We start from the raw sequence: 19632 nt of genomic DNA, 5'->3' as shown, positions 1-19632 counted from the left end.
CATTGCTGATGTTTTTGTTATATTCTTTGTGCTGAACTGTAATTGGCCACTGGCTGTTGTACAGCACATTAAATATAAGTAAATAAATTATTATTATTATTATTATTATTATTATTATTATTATTATTATTATGTCGTAAATATTGAGGAATTATAAGCATCATTTAAGGGATCTAATTGATTTGAAAATGATCATAAATGTATTCATTAATATAAACAAAGATATATTTCTACAGTTTTTCGAACTGGAAAACTCTAATTTTAATTTTTCAATTGTATTTACTGCTTTACCTCTTAAGCAGATAAGTTGAAGTCAGAATAGAGTAAAAATTGCTCAACGTGCAATAATAATGTACAAGGAAAACTTACTGGAACATGTTGCGTTCTTCTCAGTTACACCACTCACACCAACTCAAAGTCACAGTGTAGGGGCATTCAGCTTTCAATGCATGTATGTCATTTAGGTTATCTGAAATGCTGGTGAAATATTGTAGACTGCCTATAGCTTAGTGACCGAAGAAAAATATTAACTTTTATCTTCAGCACCGACCTCGGGAACAATGAAGTATGACTAATACGGCCATGGCCGCCTAAAAGTGTTACTTGCTTTGCCACTGGATTACATTCTGTATACGTAACAAGTGAACAGGTTCTAAATGTACAGGGTTGGCCAATGCGCACGGGTACACTTTAGTACGCTGTGGAATGTGGACACAATAATTAACAAATATCAAGCTGTTAGGAGTTAATTTTCTGTGTTATGTGATTTGATGAATCATGGCAGATTTTCCAGTAAATCAACGTATATTTTCCGTGGAGATATTTTTAAAACCGCTCTCTCGTGGGTACTCACCTTGTCGTGGTAAGGGGTCTTAAACTTGTTGTTTTAGCTAACAAGAAACAAAGAGGTACCCACATAAGCTGCATTACCACCAACGCAGTCCCACTAAATTTTTCACTGTTTATATTCATAGAGTCCCTCAGTGTAAAATTCTCCGGAGGTAAAATAGTCCCTCAATCGGATCTCTGGGTAGGGACTGCACTGAGAGATGCCAAGAATCGTACTAAAGTACTTATTTGGAACACCAAAAGTCACACCGTCCAGTCAATCAGAGCCAAATTTAATATTGAAAAGAACCATATAATGAGACAAAGAGGCAAATATAATACCAAAAGGATTGAAGTATGGCATCAGTCCAATGCAGAAGCAAAATCGATTCTCTGTAATATAAAAAATGACGCTAAAAAGAATAAATTCCATGTCTCATTGGGTAGTACATTTAAAGACCGAGAATTAAAACGAAAAGGCAACATTAACGAAAAAGATATAGACACTTCAAAAATTTTACAATGGAACTCTAGGTCTTTAAGAAACAAAATAGCTACTAGCAACAGGCATCTATAATGGACACCAATCAAAATACCCTTCATTTCTCGTGAAAAACAACTGAATAGACTACAGTGGACTATAGTGGACTTTATGTTGGCAGCAAACAGCTGGATACATTAAGAAGATTGATTTTTAAAATCGGGAACATTGTGCAGATACGATTTTAAGGAGGGAGATGGGTGAAGTGTTGGGTATTTTCAGTCAAAAATAGCAATTTTGTTTTTCATTGTGAAAAATTAATCGGCAGTCCAGTGACGGCTCCTGCTTGTTTCTAAAGAGGAGGAAAGACGTTAACAGCACAAAATGATATCATCTTGAATGAAACATGCTAAAAATTAGCCTACATGCATACGTGTAAGACCAGATAGTGTTGGTGCTGGCCTTCCCTTTTGTAAAGACCAAGCAGTAATCTGTTCTTGTAAACTGAGTTTCCTAAATTGTCCAAAATATAATATGTTTTCACTTCCATTAATAAATTGTTGAATAATTGCACAAACTAACAATTACAAGGAAATTCACAGCCTCGCAACATTTTTCGCGCACACTACAGCATCACACGTGTTGGAAGAGACCAGCTACTAACACGTAACCAGAACCGTTTTACGGAAGTGAGAATGGGAAATAATCTGTTAGGAAAGCAAGAACACGTTGGCCGAATAATTTTTTATGTTACAAATAATGTAGTTTGGAGTACTTTCAATTTCAACTATATTTGTACAAAACTGACAACTTGCTGTTGTCCTGTCTAGCAGACAATCAATGGAAGTGAATTTCAAGGGCCCAAAGATCTGCGATACTAACATAGAACTACTTCCTCTTTGTTTTAAATAAACCCGACTTTAACTTTCAAATACGGTATCTTCCAAAGCTTCAAACCATGAACAGTAGCCTATATAAAGTGCAATGAATAATGTTTGATTTATAATTTTAAAAAAAATTGGTATCTTTCATAGCTGAATGCAACCTCGCTAGATGGCAGCGGTAGCGATCTTGCTGCACGACCAGTCGGTTTCTGTCTGCTACACTATTTCCCTCCCATGCGCAGAATCAGAGGAGGATCTCCTCCCTATTCGTTCATTTACTTGCTTTAAAACGCTGCTTCTTTCTCTGGCAACCGCCGGCATTGAATATTTTGTGTATATTATTTCCAGAATAAAACCTTTGAATCGAAATCGAATGGCCGCTAGTACACTGTTGTCTATGTGTTTTAACTGCAGCAAAGGAGGAAAGGATTGAATTTCCTCCTCACAAACAATCTCGCATACTTCTCACAGTATTCGCGCAGCACATGAGCGCGGGTCGTTTAAAACTCGATCAATCGAGGTTTTCTTATAGCTGTGAACTTAAAAATTATCGAATCTTCCTTGAATTTCTAGGCACATATTTTATTTGGTATTTACTTTAAAAAAGAAGAAAAATGTGATGAGGACGTTCGTCTCTTCCCTCCTTCGAGGAACCGCAACTGCGGCAGTCTCTTATTTATAAGTTGAGCTAATTTTTGTGACATAATTTACTTTGTTCACATTGCTATGGTCTTGTAGGAACATCTTAAAATCCATCCATACCCAATGGCCAACCCTGTATTTAATCACTGTACGGAAACAAAACTCGCCTGCAATTTTACACAAGGTGACTCTTATATTCGTCATCGTAAACTTCAAAGAGTTATCTTGTTCACTTTTTGAAAACAACTTGGATTAAATGTCCACCATTACAATGTAAACACTTGTTAATTTATTTGACGTAATTCTTAAATCTTGTGAATACCATGTTCGTTTCTGCATCTGAGGTGTGTAGCTTTCAATCCAGCTGAGGAAAAATAAAAGTTCTTAGCACTGCTTTCTTAAGAGAGGAAGTGAAGCCTGAAATCTCTAATCGTAGACATACAGACGTAAGAGACCCTAACCCAGGAATAATTATTACCGGCTAGCCGTTTCTCTTCCCATCAAATTCTCTGCTTTGTTTGCATAGTTTTTTCCGGGACGAAGGAGTTCACGAAATACAAAATGAGAGAGTCCACTCCAGTGGAGGAACGGTTAGCATGTCTGACTGTAAAACGAGCGGCTCCGTGTTCAAATCCTGATTGGAAAAAAGTTATTTGGTTTGGTTTCTTTCTGAGATTTTCCCCCTCAACTAATTGAATCAGAATTGTCGGGTGACTTCTGGCTTTGCACTTCGGACTTCGAATAGTTTTCACAGAAATGTTCATTCTCTTGTTCTCCTTTTCCAAGTCCTTCACACTTCTACACCTACCTACCTTGCCTCCCGTTTCAGTTACCTGTCATCATATCATAATCTCTTCACTCGCACGGAAAATAGCCGCATACTAGCCATACAGACACATAAGACGTCATCGTATTCATCATCATACACAATCTCGCTCTCGCGCTTGTGCAATACCCTACCCTGTGACATCAGAGACTGTCGGAATTTAGTAGAGTTCAAAAGCAAACTTATTAAGCATTTTCTTACTGCGTAGAGTAGGTTTACTTTTTACTTAATTAATAAATTGTTTTTTCTCTCTTCTTAACTTTTACATTAAACTGTCTAGCTGTTATTAATCAGTTAATCTTTTAATACTTTGATTTTTATTGTATTTGTAAATCTAATATCAATTGTAGTTATAATTGTAATTGTATTCTTAATATTGTAATTGTATTCCCTTGGTAGAGGGGAAGAGAAGGCCTGATGCCTTATCTCTACCAGCTTAAATAAATTACTAAAAAAAAAATATTCGTTCCACTTAACGAAATTTCTTGGCCAAAGTAGTAAAATAATCACATTTGATGGGATGGCCAAGACTAATGATATGCTCTGCTACAGCCGAAATCGAACTGATATAGACGGGTGTGTCTTGATACGGGTATGCCCAATTTTTGACCACATGTGGTACGCCCAGTTTGACGCCTAGTTTTAACGATATACTTACACATGTCCGCACTAGGAAGAAATTGTATGAAATCTGATATAATGGTCAATTTTGATTTAATTGTTAACGAGATTATCCAAGAAGAAATAGCATTCTTTATGGCCCCGTACATGCAAAGATTATGGGAGGCATCTGTACAGACTTACCTCAGGACGGTGTGTCTGAATTGATTGTCCACACATGTTCAGACTTACCTCCTAGTCTTACACGTAGCTCCCCACGAAGTCGTATAGAGGTCGTAAGCACTAGAGAAACACTATTCCTCATGGTTCTACATTCATAGAAATACGTGAGAATAATTTCTCAAATCTGTACTTTCATAGCTTGTCGCCATTTAGCTACAGAGAATTGCTTACAGCGAATGATGAAATCTTGACCATGTGCTCGCAGTATTGTTTGTTTCTGTGTTTTGTTTGTTTATATGTTTAATGTTTCTCCAGTTTAATTTGGAGAGTGCACTACCATCGAACAAACTGAAAAAGCCGCACAACTCTGGCGACTTATCTCGAGGCCAAAAGTATCAATACGTTTCACCTATACCAGCGTTGTCAGACAGAGACTAAACGGAGCGCAGAGCTCCACTATGACTCGTTGCGTGCTCCGGTGTTTCCACAGACATAAGCAAGTTCACGCTCCGACTGTACTCTCTAGCTCCACAACCGGTTCTGGAGCTTACAACTCTGACACTACTGGCCTATAGACAAGAAGTTTTGCCTTTGTATTTGAGTTTGTATAAACTTACCTCCAGGTAATTCTCTGCGTGTACGGGGTCCTTCAGACAAATCGTTACGTAAATCTGTTACAGTCCTCTTTAAGCACTTACTCCCCTCGTCATGTATAATATTTAATGGAAAAAGTCCACACCTGTGGAGTAGCGGGCAGCGCGTCTGGCCACGAAACCAGGTGGCCCGGGTTCGATTCCTGGTCGGGGCAAGTTACCTGATTGAGGTTTTTTCCGGGGTTTTCCCTCAACCGAATATGAGCAAATGCTGGGTAACTTTCGGTGCTGGACCTCGGACTCATTTCACCAGCATTATCACCTTCATCTCATTCAGACGCTAAATAACCTAAGATGTTGATAAAGCGTCGTAAAATAATCTACCTACTTTAATGGTGAATATTTTAAGCAGACATAATTTCCAACCTATTCATGGAGCGTTTCGAAATAGCTGCCCTCAAATGACGATCTGAATCCTATGTGCTAGTATCGATATTTGAATGACACGTTAGTAATTAGGAACCATTTGATGATTTGCTTGTATTTTAGAATAATCTACACAGTAATATTCAATTTACTATGAAAAAAATCGACGGGCGCTTAGCTTTAATATTCTGCATATCTTTACGTAGCACTACGTTTGATGCGATCATTTGTGAACAAGGAGAGCAAGGAGAATACAAGGAGAACAAGGTGAAGGCGAGAATAATGGAAGCGTCCACCGCTGTGGTGTAATGGTACAGTCTAGTATATACAGTCACGAAGCTTGTGTTGTTGAGAGTACTAGGAACAATAGACTGTGCCGGTACTATTTCGCATTGTCTGTATTGAGACGATAGTAGCGTTCCTAGTGGTTAGCAACTACCTATGGATGCATATTCCCTATGTTTTATTTAACGACGCTCGCAACTGCAGAGGTTATATCAGCGTCGCCGGATGTGCCGGAATTTTGTCCCGCAGGAGTTCTTTTACATGCCAGTAAATCTACTGTCGCATTTAAGCACACTTAAATGCTATCGACCTGGCCCGGGATCAAGCCCGCAACCTTGAGCATAGAAGGCCAGCGCTGTACCAACTCGGCAACCAGGTCGACTCGTGACTATATATACTAGACTGTGGTAATGGTTTGCAGGCCTGACCGTGAACGAGCGGACCTCGATTTAAATCCTGGTTGGGAAAGTTACCTGGTTGATGCTTTTGCGGGGTTTTCCCTCAACCCATTAAGAGCAAATGCTGGGTAACTTTCGGCACTGGATCCTGGACTCATCTCGCTAGCATTATCACCTTCATCTCATTCAAACGCTAGATAACCTTGACAGTCGATAAAGCGTCGTAAAATAACCGAATTTTAAAAAGGGAAGAGAAGAACAAGGGAAAAACAAGCAGAACAAGGGGAAGACGAACAGAATAAGGGGAAGACAAGATGAAGAAGAAGATAGGAGGACATAGGGAATATAAAGAGGACAATGGTAATATAAATATAATAAGGAAGATGCAAGGATAAGAAGGGGTATGCAAGGACGACAAGAGGAATACGAGGAGGACAAGGGGGATACAAGGAGAACAAGGGTAATACGAGGACAACGAGGGGAATAAGAAGAGAACAAGAGGCATGTGAGCACAGCAAAGGGAATAAGGGGAGACCGAGAGGAATAAGGGGATTTCGAGAGTAATACGGGGAAGGTCGGGGGACCGAGGGAAAGACGAGGAGGACGGGAGAAATACAAGGAGAACGTAGAATTGCCTACAAGAAGAACAAGTGGAACAAGTAGAACAAGGAAAAGAGGAGGAGAACAAAGGAGCAATAAGAAAAAGAGAAGTACAAAGGAAACACAACAAGAGTGAGGTTAATACAAGGTGACTAAGGGGGATAAAAGTGAGCGATGGGGTTGCATTTTTATGCGACTGTTAATTCCTAAGTTACCCCCCTATACGTAGTAAGGAGAAAGAATCCATTGAACTCATAGCCTGTACGAAAAGATAGACCATAAATTGTGTTGGAAACAGACACAAAACCTGTCTTGATTTTCACACCATCCTTCAAAATAAAACATTCAATTCTTTGAATATTGGCACAGTTACCTTGAGAATATTTCTTTAGTAGTACCCAACTTAGAGACGGAGTCACTTAGGGCTGTATTCATAGACATTCTTAGCTCGGGCTTTCGGTGGATGATCAGCGAACTAACGTTTTTCGTATTTATAAACCAGTGTCAGCGATATGATATGATATGAATCCTGTTTAGCACGCTCGTAGCCCGGGCTAGCGAAATGTCTATGAATAGCACCCGTAAAGACGCAGTAATTTAGAGAAGAAATGCAAGATACATTCGCTAATATCCATTTAACACTCCTCTGAGATACTGTCTAATATGTACATCTATTATCAGGTAGTACATCTCACTGCACGATATGTGTCTGAGGAAGAATAATTGTTTGTATGCATTTGAAGTCAAATTAGTGGAATATGTAGCTAGTCAGCAATGTATGCATCCTACCCAATTGTCTTCTGGCCTAGTTGCCTCATAAGTGGTGCCTTCTTGGTATCACTTGTGAGGGTCAGACCTGTCTTCGAACAGTTGTCTAAACAACAACAAATTGAAGACAAAATATCCAGTATCTCGCTACATTATCCAAAACTTAAAATTTTTCAATACAAGGTTGTTGTTTTGGATTTTTAAAGAAAATAACCACATAATTTGAGATTAATGTTTATATTCGTTCTCAAGAATGGTCATCTAACATTATAAAACATTCACTATAAAAATTATTTTTCAACATGGTCAGTTTAGACAGAAATGCAAACTATCATAGAAATAAAAACAAGGACATAGTCATTCTCAACGACGCTGTATTTTAACGAAAACAGAATAATGTGTGCTTGTACATTATAAACAAGGAGAAGAAATTAAATAAATATTTACTAAGCAAATATGTTAATGAATTTTCAGTCATCTTGTGGGAAGACGTCAGCTTCATTCTGGCTTTTCGTTCTTCACACTTCCATTCAGCGCATCGATAGAAATATTTTCTAGCAAATCTAACTTGCTTCGTCGTATTCTTCTGCGTTCTGAAATTTAACAAAAGAGATTAAAATAAACTCACTTAAGTCTACGTGTACAACAGTAAAGTTTTTAGAAGAGTAATTCTAATTATAATTAAGTTGACATTATACGACTGTCATATAGTCCTTAATGTACATATCTATCATGAGAAAAAAGTGACAGAAGATTCATCCAATCCCTATAATTGCGTGAAACGTTTATGCTGTTCGTGCTTGTTATTGTGAGCATGGTTGGGATTGTAAGAATGTTTTGGATTTGAAATAAAGTTTTGGAATGTCTTTTCATTTCTGTCTTTACACTCCCCGCATTTAATTCAACAAGGCTGAGTCTTCTCGTTGATTAGTCTATACTATGAGGCGTAGTTTCGAGACAACAACGCAATTGATAGTCTTGTAAACAATTCACACATTAATATAAAACCATTGCGTTGTTTGAAATTCTAATGAATCACTGCAGAGAATTGGATTTGGAAATTAATGCTACAGTTGAGTGTAATTTGCTTTTAATTCTTGTATAAATAGAACTATGACATTTAGTGTTGTGCAGCACGAATCATATTAAATGACGCTGAGAATCTCGATCCAAAAGTGATTGTTTAATGAGTGAGGTAGAAAATGGGGCAAAGTGTTTAGTTCGTGGAAACGTTCGGCCTAGGGACACAGAGTAACCAGTATGAGGTTTAGAGTACACGGAGAATAAATGACGTCATGACTCGTGTGGAGGAGTGACTGCAACAGCACAGGTGGGTCCGTAAGTGCATTACCATTATGTGTATTGCTGCTTGGTTGCGGTAAGTGTAACAGGCTTCGGCGTAGGGACACCTGATTGAAGGTTACAACTCACGGTAATATTTTAATGGTAGACAGTTATTGTCTACACTAGGAATGTACTGTATATACTGCATCTGTACAGGGTGAAATATATTTTGTGCCGTACTGTGACGAGCTGTTTACATGTTGAGACATGAAGTAACGGCGCGCTCCATCTCCGACTCCACTCGACCAACACAATACTGTCGTCCGTGCGTTCTGAACTTCATGCCCAGGACCGAAGCCTGGTTATTACCACTGTTAGAAAATTCCATTTAGAGGACTAATAAATTCAATATGAATTGGGTTATGAAGCGTAACTGAATGGTCTCAGTAGGAGAGAGTCGGGTAGTATCGGACATCGGGTAGTATCGGACAGTGCGTTTCTTTCATCTACCACACGATGATAGTACCTGATTGACATGGTTACGTTTCTGTGATGTCGCATAGAGAAACGTAGCCATGTCATTCAGGTACTACCATATGGTGGTAGATGAAAGAAACGCACTGTCCGATACTACCCGATGTCCGATACTACCCGACTCTCCCTTAATGATCAAGACCGGGTATTTATGGAGATCACGAAAATCACGACATAATAGATATACAATAGATTTTTACTAATCTTCACGAATTACGTGATGCTGATTAATAATATGCGGATAAAACAATCGCAACAAATCGCGAAATAGAGTTCTAATAGCGAAATATGAATACATTCGCGAATTATTAATTACTATTGCGTCGTTTTATAGCGAATTTTATATTCTGAGTTTTTTCGGATTTTTTTTCCACTTGAATTTGTTATATATCCAAGTAGCCTACATTACATGGGATTCCAGGTGTTCTGATTACATTAGCGAACTCAAAAGACGGAGAATTCGACATTTCACTAATAATTTGAAAGAGTTAATTTGAGGGCTGCCAGTTTTTTTTTTTTAATGAATGTGTGTTAAATACAGTCTCAATCCAACAAATATTGTCTATTTGCCATACCCCACCTTTACCAGAATCGAACGAACTTTAAATGTCAATTATTTGGAAAGTAATATTCATACTGAGTTAATACTCCAGTTTCAAAATAATTGTATTTTCCAAAATTTCCATTAATCTCCGCCAAGAGTACAAATCAATCTCCAACGATCTACACGGACACCAATATTAAAAAAAAAACACAAATGATAAAATTAATGTCCATAAATACCTGCCCCTGGTGATGATAAACTTGCCTGATTTATTTCACTTTGTTTGCACCATCGCTTATTCTTAACCCATACTCACGTGTTATGTTACCGCATGAATAATTCCTCGTGCATGCAATATGTAATCTTACACTCGCGGAAAGACAAAATGATCGGCTTAAAGACGTCTTTATTGTGATCAGGTAGTATAGCTGTACCGAAATTTTGCGTCTTACTAACTTCATGATTCCACTTGCTGTTTTTCCTCTCATGTATTTAAAATGAGCCTAACCCTGTTCTAATGTTATCTATTTCTAATTTAAGTAATTATATAACTCACGAAACTTCGAAATACGTTAATTTCACGACGAATAATTTTCGATGTATCCGCGATATTCACCGCTGATAAATGTCGAAAAGACAATGGCAAAAGCTTGCAGTCGAAGTGTGTAGTAGCACAATGAAATGTTTCACTAAGAACAAAAGTTACCTTGTCGTGTCGTGTCCCGCACTCATTGCTTGTTTTATTTTTTTTTATCAATTTATATTTATTTTCACTTGGTATTAATTTTACTTCACTATCGCTGCCATAACATTTGATCTAAGATTTGCTTTATTAATATCGTGATTTACGTTTCTAGCAACTATTCAGTATTAAATTGGCCTATACAACTCCGAAACCCATGACATATTATAAACAATCTTCCATTTGACTGACTGCATCAGTATGCTTCTGAGCGTTCCCTTTTGTTTCATGGTGCATTTTGTTGGCAATCAGCTGTTTGGTTATAGCCGGAAGACTCATTTACACCGCAATTCATTACGTAGCCTTTCCTCACCACTTCTCAGTTCTTTCGGGCGATCGCTTTGGTCGGGAATGGGAATATTTCAAGTTCAGCTGCATCTCGTCGCTATGTAACTCCAGCTCGCACCGGTCGACATTGATTAGCGCAGCACAAGGCGGCCTCAAGGATTCCTACACGCGACAAGATAGTTCACATACGACATTTCACATGCTGCGCGTTTCGAATACGTCATTTGACATACTAGATATTTCACATACCTCTGACTCATATGATAGATGATTCTATTTCGCATCTTCGGAAGTAGTTTCGTTCCTTACCGATAGAGTGTAGCACCCGCCAGTTCCTTGGCCAGCTGTTATAAGCAGAGGGTTGCTTTGTTTGTTTTTTTTTTATGCTTCTCTATGGTGTCTCTATGATCCTGTGCACCCATAATTGTGAAAAATCATAAAAAATTTTAGATCATAAAGGTTAAAATAATATTTGGGGGGGGGGAGGTATTAAAATAAAAGTGCTACTGAGATGGAGGCACAGTGATAAGAATAAATTGCACTTTAAAAGTCCAAGTTGTTTCTTGTTATATTAGATTATATTTCATATGGGACAAACATGGGACCACAACTACATTTTTCACATAATGTCAGTTAACATACTGCACATTTCACATATACAGTAATTTACATATTTTATTAATGATTAAAAACATTGAATTTCTAACCCAAATACATTTATTAAAACTTATAAAGTGAAGTTGTAACCCAAAGACATTAGATACCTATTGTAGTATTTGGTTGCCATTTTTGTACTCTTGGTAGGCCCTCACTATATTATACACCCTACGGTTAAGTGTAGCATACCTCTTTCGAAGTTGCGGACGGATTTTCATATTGATTCCACTACGAATGAGGGTATCGCATATATCCAGTAAGTCTTGTTAGTACTTCCATTACATCTCTGCTTATGATAAATGTTTCCTCCATATATAAGGCGGTATTCTCCCCGTGAGGTTTCAATAAATTCTCCTTCCATCATAAAAACTGTATGTCAATTTTGTCAACCAAAAAATCATCACCACGGAAACGGCAACAAATAGATATAAAAATGGTATATGAAATACATCACCACGGAAATGGCAAAATATAGATATAAAAATAGTATATGAAATATGTAGGCTAGGTGAGTTTGTGTATGTAAAAATATATGTGCGAAACAGAGTATAATATAATAAAAGTTTCAAGTTCAATCTATAAGATTTATCTATTTTGCAAATGTTTATTTGCTATAACATTGTATATGAAATATTAACGTTTTCGCCTTTTCGGCATCATCAGATATGTTAAGAAACACGAAATCTAAACCTTGAATAAATTAAAATGTACATAGTGTTATGCATGACAAAATAAACTTTCATGAGTTTTATGTAGTTATGTCTTATTAATGAAAAAGGTTTATTTTAAAAAATATTTCCAGGAAATGTAAATTTGGAGAATGTCGATATGATTTCTGGTACATATAACTCATGTTATAAAACGCATATAAAATAATTACAATTGACAAAAGTGTTACATATTATATCATGCATGCAGTCATTAACAGAGTTACGAATATCAGCAAATTAATAAAATGTTGTTCAACAATGTCTTTTTTACTAATATTTTATTAATTTGCTGATATTCGTAACTCTGTTAATGACTTAATGCAGGATATAATGTGTAACACTTTTATCAATTTTAATTATTTATATGTGTTTTGTAACACGAGTTATAAGTTATGTACCAGAAATCATATCGGCATTTTCCAAATTTACATTTCCTGGAAATCTTTTTAAAATAAATCTTTTTCATTAATAAGACATAACTACATAAAACTCGTGAAAGTTTATTTTGTCATGCATAACACTATGTATATTTGAAGACATTATTACAAAAACAGCCCTAGTCATTTTTTATGAAATTGAGTTAAGGACACATTTGCTACTATTTCAAATGTTTATAGACTCTAAACATGGCACATGTCAGATGCAATAGCTACAATGATAAACACCAGTTGTACAGGAACAGCTGACATGTGTTGTTCTATTTATTTTTATTGTTCTCCTGAAAAATAGCAATTTTGACAAGGGTTGTTTTTGTAATAATGTCTTCATTTTAATTTGTTCAAGATTTAGATTTCGTGTTTATTAACAATATCTGACGATGCCGAAAAGGTGAAAACTTTTGTTATAGCAAATAAACATTTGCAAAATAGATCAATCTTATAGATTGAACTTGAAACTGATTGAACTAGAAAGAATTGTAAAATAAAAGAAACAGAGTATCCCAAATGTCAGTAAGAGAATTGGTTGTATAATGAATGACAGTGTGTCAATAGATAGTATGTGAAATGTCTTGTAGACCAAATCCTGTATGTGAAGAGTGGTGTAATAATTTCTACATGTCAGCGAGGTTCGGGATTGTGGAGAGTTGCAACCAAAGCTCAGGACGCTGTGCAGGTGGACCTGTCTCGGAAAAATACATTCCTCAATTCTACCCAAATGAAACACATCCGTGTTCCCGGATGTTCGAGAACTGCGAGAAACGGTCTGGACGCTGGTCTCATGTAGTAGCGCGGCTATGAAAGAACGGCTCTCCGAGGACCACAGACTACTGGGAAAATGTAATTTTTCGGACGAGTCCGTGTTTTCTTCGGCAAGCGATGGACCGGTACAAGTTTTCGGCTCATAGGGACCCGATATAAAGCAAAATACGTGAAAGTGCTTACGCTCTGGGCACTGTTTCTATATCTGTGTAGGGTGGGTGACATCGCTCAGAATGGGATATTTTCACAGAGTAGATTGTCGGCTGAACGTTGTCCAGTGTCTCTGGATTCTGAGAGATATCATGGTCCCTTCAGTGCGACAAATGTTTCCTGAAGGGGTTGTTATTTCCCTGCAAGATCAGTCGCCAAGGAGTAGTTTAACGTTGGTTGACTGACAACAACGAGGTGGAGGTGCCTGATTAACCCCTGGAGTCTAAGGATGTCGTATGTAATGTCGTGTCGTACTAAACGTGCGGGAGGAGGTAGTCCAAAGCGAACTGATCTTATCAGATCTCTGCCTGAGAAAATGAGAATGATTGTAGAAAATAAATATGTAACTGGTGTGATATTCATTTATAGTGCGATGGGTGTTTGAGTGCATTTGCCCTCTGTGCGCACGGGGAATTCCAAGTGCGAGCGCTGCAGCGCGCTGTAGTGTGCCAGCAGCTATAACAGATCTTACAGCTTTTAAATGAGCTAAATTTAGGACTTCAGGGAAAAGAAATTCTTAATACACAATTTGCAGATAGAATTGCAGCTTTTAAGGAGAAATTGCTGTTATGGATATGTCAAATGCAAAAGGGCGAAATATATCATTTCCCATCCATATCTGAGCGCATAGAATTTTGAACAATGAAAATTTCGAAATGTGCGCATGTATTCTATCCGGTTTATTAGAGGAATTTACATCAAGGTTCCACGATTTAGATTGCCTGGAAATGGATTTGCGTATTTTTGCTACATGTTCCGATTCCAACTGATTATTGATAACGTCCCCCCTTCATTATAGTGTGAATTGATTGACCTGCGATGTGATCGAGAGTTGCGAGCGAAATATGATTCAAGGTCGAGTTTTATGCAGTTTTATGATGGATTCGCAAGAGAACGCTTTCCAAATCTGCATAAACTGTGTGAGAAAGTTTTGTGTTTATTTGGTTCCACTTATAGATGTGACAGTTATTTTCTATTAAGAAAATAAACAAATCTCAAACATGAAATGATAAGCTTTTAACGGCAGTTCTTCGCATAGCTTGTGCTAATACAGTTTCTCCAAATCTTGAGAAATTGAGTAATATGAATTAATGTGCAACAGACATGTTTTGTTTTGTGTTTAAGGAAGCGTTTCATTACTTTGTGTTCTTATTTACTTTGGTAGAATAACATTTTCTTTTGAAACATACAGTACGTACAGCAACTTGAATAAACCGGTTTTCGTGCACTCTATAAGCACACTTATCTCGTAGTACACCGTGCAAGCACAGAGTGCATAATTCTGCCCAACCCTGATTTATACGAATACTCTCTCACGACAGAAATCATCTCAGCCCACCATTTAACTAATTGAGCTATTTCAGCACGTTGGAAAGTACTGTAGTATTTTACTGACATCTAGTTCTTCTTGACGGCACACACTTCGAATGTAATGTCATAATACTCGACTCGGGTATTATTTGAAACAACTGTTTTCCAATCATACGTTATGAAATATTCCGTCCTACTATTTCCTTCGCACCATATATTTGTCACAACGCAGAAAAGAATGTTGTAAGAATACAAAGAAATCTATGAAATTTACTTCGCAATTCAATGACCTGGTGGAATATTCCGTTCGAAAATCATTGTCGATCATTTTTTCTTTCTGTCACTGTACGTCGTTAGCTTGCGCAGTGCAGGAATCTCCTCATCACTAGTCTAATCATTTGCTTACTAAAATTAAAACTGGTATAGAGTCCCTGCGAACGGAGCTGTAAGACAGATTTGTGTAACAAATTGTAAGTAAAAAAATACTGACAAGAAATGAGGAACGTTTGGAAGTATATAATATTTAAGTGATGATATAATTACCTTTTGGATGTACTAATTTCTCAATCTGTACGATGGGTGATTCAATTGCAAGCGTCATGACAATGGCGACTAGAATTGTCAGCACGAGGTTTTGAAGAAATTCTCCTACCTGAAAAGCAAAGTAAAAGTAGGCTATATAAACTTATTAAGGAGATGGAAAAAATATATTTCGAGTATAAGGACAGTTAATAAGTAAAATCTCACCGAGAGCTGTCTGTTTTTAAGAAAGGTTTAAGTCTGTAAATTTCACTCATAACTTAGCGAATAATGATACCAAGTTAACATATTCTATATATTTCTACGAGTATGGCGAATAGTGAATAACAGTCTGTTTTTTTCATTTCTAAGTTGGTTATTTAACGACGCTTGATAAACTACTGGGTTATTTAGCGGTGATGGAATTCATGATAGTGAGATGGTATTTGACGAAGTAAGGCAGAGAATTCGCCACAGATTATCTAACATTCTCCTTACGGTTGAGAAAAATTCGGAAAAAATCCAACCAGGTAATTAACCCAAGCGGAAATCGAACCCACGCCCGAGCGTAACTCCGGGTCGGAAGGCAAACGCCTCAGCCGACTAAGCTACGTAGGTGGCCAGCAGTCTGGGCTAAAATGCATGTTATTTAAATATTCAGAAGTTCCTTACATTAATGTAGGATCAACGTATTTAAAAATAATACTAACGTAACAATAATACATGAAGACACTTCTTCCTTTTGACTTTGAGAACCCATGGCTTTATTCTTGTAGCACATTTATAATTTAATGTGTGGCAATAGCAAGAAGTAAACTAATAAAAGAAGCGCATGCGCGGTAATCTAATATTTTCCCGTTTCATATGCTAGAAAATGACATCTGGTCAAGTGCCATAAATAAATGTGGGTGAGTGAATAATAGTAGAAAAGGAAGTAACACCAAGTCTCTTTACATTTAAAGAGAAGAATATTAAACAATTTTCCGTCGTTTATGTAAATTGCTAAAGTGTATACTTGTAACTATGGTAAATTATATGTAAAAGCATAAAATCTTTTTAACTTAAAAATTAAATTCAACAAAAATAATAAGAAACAGTTTATTCCTCGTCCAACCATTCATTCCAAGGTGAAAAATAATTAAACCGACAAACTCCGGGGGGCTGTATGGGACACCAAAACAAACAGTTTTCTTTAATGTCATATTGTGCTGTGAGGTACAGTACTATTTCGTGAGGACACCCGATCTTAATGTAACACAATCCACTGTCATGCTTTATTGCTTGAGCCTCTTATAAAACATTTATACACCAAAATCACTGCAAAAGATGTTCAAAAACATTTTCACATCAAAATCATTGCAAAATATATTCAAAACACCTCCATGTAAAGGTTATATCGGCAGGACATGAATTGTCTAACGTGGTGAAAGACTTCAGAATTATATTTTATTTCCTTTGCTGCACCAAATATTCGAGCCACCAGATCGTTTAATAAAGCACTGCACTGGATCAAGACGTACAACAAAATGTGAATTTGTAGAGTCGTCATGAATTGAAGTACGCATACGCCTTCTGCCGGTTTAATAAAGCCTCTGAGGAAAATATGACATTAGAGAAAACTGTTTGTTTTGGTGTCCCATACAACCTCCCAGAGTTTGTCGGTTTAATTACTTTTCACCCTGTATAAATTTGTTGGGACATCTGACCACATTATGTTTAACCTCTCTTGCTAAAGTGAAAGATTAGCTGTCAGGAAATGCATCAACATCATATCACAATTTGGGGTCAAGGCCAGTTCTGGATTCACATTTAATGTGTGAGCTGTGTGTGTGTGTGTATTATACAGGGACATCATTTTATTTTTACTAAAATTTCTAATATTAACCTGGCTATACCTTTGGATAAACGATTAAGAACCGGACACACAGTTTGCTACCCCCTTCCACGACTGGAGTTCGATGATACTGGCGTAATATACAAACAAATCACTTTACTAGGAATAGGAGGGAAGAAAAGTAGTTCATCTATTTACGTAAACTTGGAAATATCGCGATTTTGAGTTTGATAATTTTCATTAGGGTTTTGTTTAATCAAAATACAGTACAGTATTAACAATGAATGTTTTTACTCACGAACTGAGCTTTCCATGCGGATGTATTCATTATGCAGTGTTTATTATACTGTCTACAGCACATTAGCGTACACTGTAAAGAATGAAGTTAAATTGAAAAATAAATATAATACGGATATTTAAACACATTTTTGAAAATGGTGGCCGTTCATTTCTATACAGGCTTCAGTTCTAATGTGCATGTTATCGCACTATAGACTATTGTACGTAATTCCAATTACCAGGTTCGTACTTCGTATCATTAACTCATGTTGAAATAATTCTGTACCTACTCTATAAAAGAGCCCTTACGTACTGTAAATTCAATCTTCACTTCTGCCCGATCCGAAAAGATAAAATTACTCAGACATGCTATCTACTGTCCGTCCAAGTGGTTACGTCGCAGCGTCGTAGAAAGGGAGGAAATCACGTGACAGTTAATTACTTAACAAGACCCTTATATTTAAGTTACTTTAAATAATTGTATGGGTATAATATTACGTAGACGTCCAATTCCTAACAGAAATTAATGTTCTCAGAAAAGAGCTAAGACAGCCTAGCCACTAGCATTTACAGAGAGGCGAATAGAAGCAGGTGGGGGAAATCGGGATGCGACGTAGGTAAATAGAAAATGATGCAATATTGAAAGCTCTTTCGTCACTGGAAAACGCGAACATATTTTTGGAACGTACTGTTTACTATGACCGTAAGGCTATTATGACTGTATATGCGGTCTTGGATCTGTGTGGAGGACAGTTGAACTTCATTAGTAGAAGGGGTGGGAGTGAAGTACATTCAAAAACTCAGGTACAATAAAAATTTAAGTAAAAATAAAATGATGTCCCTGTATGTATATATGTATATATATATATATATATATATATATATATATATATATATATATATGAAGTAATTAAATGCTAAATAAATAAAGCATACCTTTCCAGCTATACTGAGGTACACGGGCGTTTTTGTTCCGGCTAGACGTGCAAATATAATGTCATTGTGGAAGATATACATAGCAAAAGTGAGGCGACCTAGTGGTCGCCATACCTTCCAAGACAGAATAGTGTTTGCTATACCTGACAACAAAGAATAAAGCCAGTATTAGCGTCATAAAAATATTACCTATTTGAGATTTTCACGGTTTCGTCCAACGTGGTGAGAGCTTTTGGGTGTTTGTACCTTCTCATATATGCTGTGAACACATCTAGAAATACGGAATTACGTATTGACATCATCAGCAAGAAACTGGATCGTATCTGTAGGGTCTGTTATCAAGATCTACAATATTCTCCAGAGCAGAAAGTAAAGGGTGTATGTGTGTATGTGTGTGTGTGCGTATGTGCGTGTGTGCGCGTGCGTGCGGTTCAGATGACAAATTAAATTTTGACAAAATTGGGTATCGGTTGGTGATAAAGTTCCTATGTTAGAAGGGATTGTCCGGGAAGGAAATTTATGCTGACATTGGGGATGCATTGAGGGATCATTGTCTTGTGGAATTTAAGAGAGGGAGAACGTAAATAAAAGATGAACACCAAGTTGGAAGACCTGTTTCTGTAACTACTCCAGCAAATATCATGCCGTAGGCCTACATGATTTTGGAGGCTTGACCAATTGGGCTCACAAGCAAACATTCTTATGGTGCCAGATAAAAAAGTTATTTTTCTTCCACCATGTTAACAATGACAAAACAAGTGCTTATACATAATTTTGGCCACTCGAACGCAATTACGAGGGCTGTAAAAAATAAGTTTCTCTGAGGCCGTTTACAGAAAGAAAAGAAATTCATGGAAAGATTTATTGGAACAGATAAGTAATTGTTGAGATATTTTTCAACATATCCCCTCCGGAATTAAGACATTTGTCATACCGTGGGATCAACTTTCGTAACCCTGTGTTGTAGAAGTCTGCCGCCTGAAATTGGAACCAGTGTATGACAGCCGTCTGCACCTCTCTGTTGAACCTATGATATGATGGATGTCTCAATTCTAGTGGAGAATATGTTGA

At 37.0% G+C, this 19632-nt stretch overlaps 3 protein-coding genes across 8 annotated transcripts in view; 1 reads left to right on the top strand and 2 right to left on the bottom strand.

Annotated features, from left to right (window-relative positions):
- Positions 1–549, bottom strand: part of LOC138706346 (nose resistant to fluoxetine protein 6-like) — a 123126-nt gene extending 122577 nt beyond the window's left edge. For both annotated transcript variants that reach the window (XR_011333971.1, XM_069835518.1), the window contains exon 1: positions 370–549. Coding sequence is in view for 1 of the 2 variants with exons in the window: in XM_069835518.1 (XP_069691619.1) it covers positions 370–377 (8 nt within the window). In the remaining variant the exon portion in view is untranslated. The remainder of the gene's footprint in view (positions 1–369) is intronic.
- Bap111 (Brahma associated protein 111kD) overlaps positions 1–19632 on the top strand; it is a 643372-nt gene that overhangs the window by 176009 nt on the left and 447731 nt on the right. The window lies entirely within an intron of this gene.
- The window catches only part of LOC138706342 (nose resistant to fluoxetine protein 6-like), a 51355-nt gene continuing 39468 nt past the window's right edge, over positions 7746–19632 (bottom strand). For 2 of the 3 annotated variants that reach the window (XM_069835510.1, XM_069835511.1), the window contains exons 12-14: positions 18562–18704; positions 15537–15645; positions 7747–8107 (exon numbers count right to left, since the gene is read on the bottom strand). In XM_069835510.1, coding sequence (XP_069691611.1) covers positions 8013–8107; positions 15537–15645; positions 18562–18704 — 347 coding nt within the window. In that variant the 3' untranslated portion in view covers positions 7747–8012. Of the gene's footprint in view, positions 8108–15536; positions 15646–18561; positions 18705–19632 lie in introns of all 3 variants that reach the window. The other variant, XM_069835512.1, reaches the window with a different exon arrangement.

This window comes from Periplaneta americana, chromosome 9, assembly GCF_040183065.1.
Source record: "Periplaneta americana isolate PAMFEO1 chromosome 9, P.americana_PAMFEO1_priV1, whole genome shotgun sequence".
NCBI lineage: Eukaryota > Metazoa > Arthropoda > Insecta > Blattodea > Blattidae > Periplaneta > Periplaneta americana.
The sequence above is the reverse complement of the archived record's forward strand: the minus strand, read 5'-3'. Positions and strand labels throughout refer to the sequence as shown.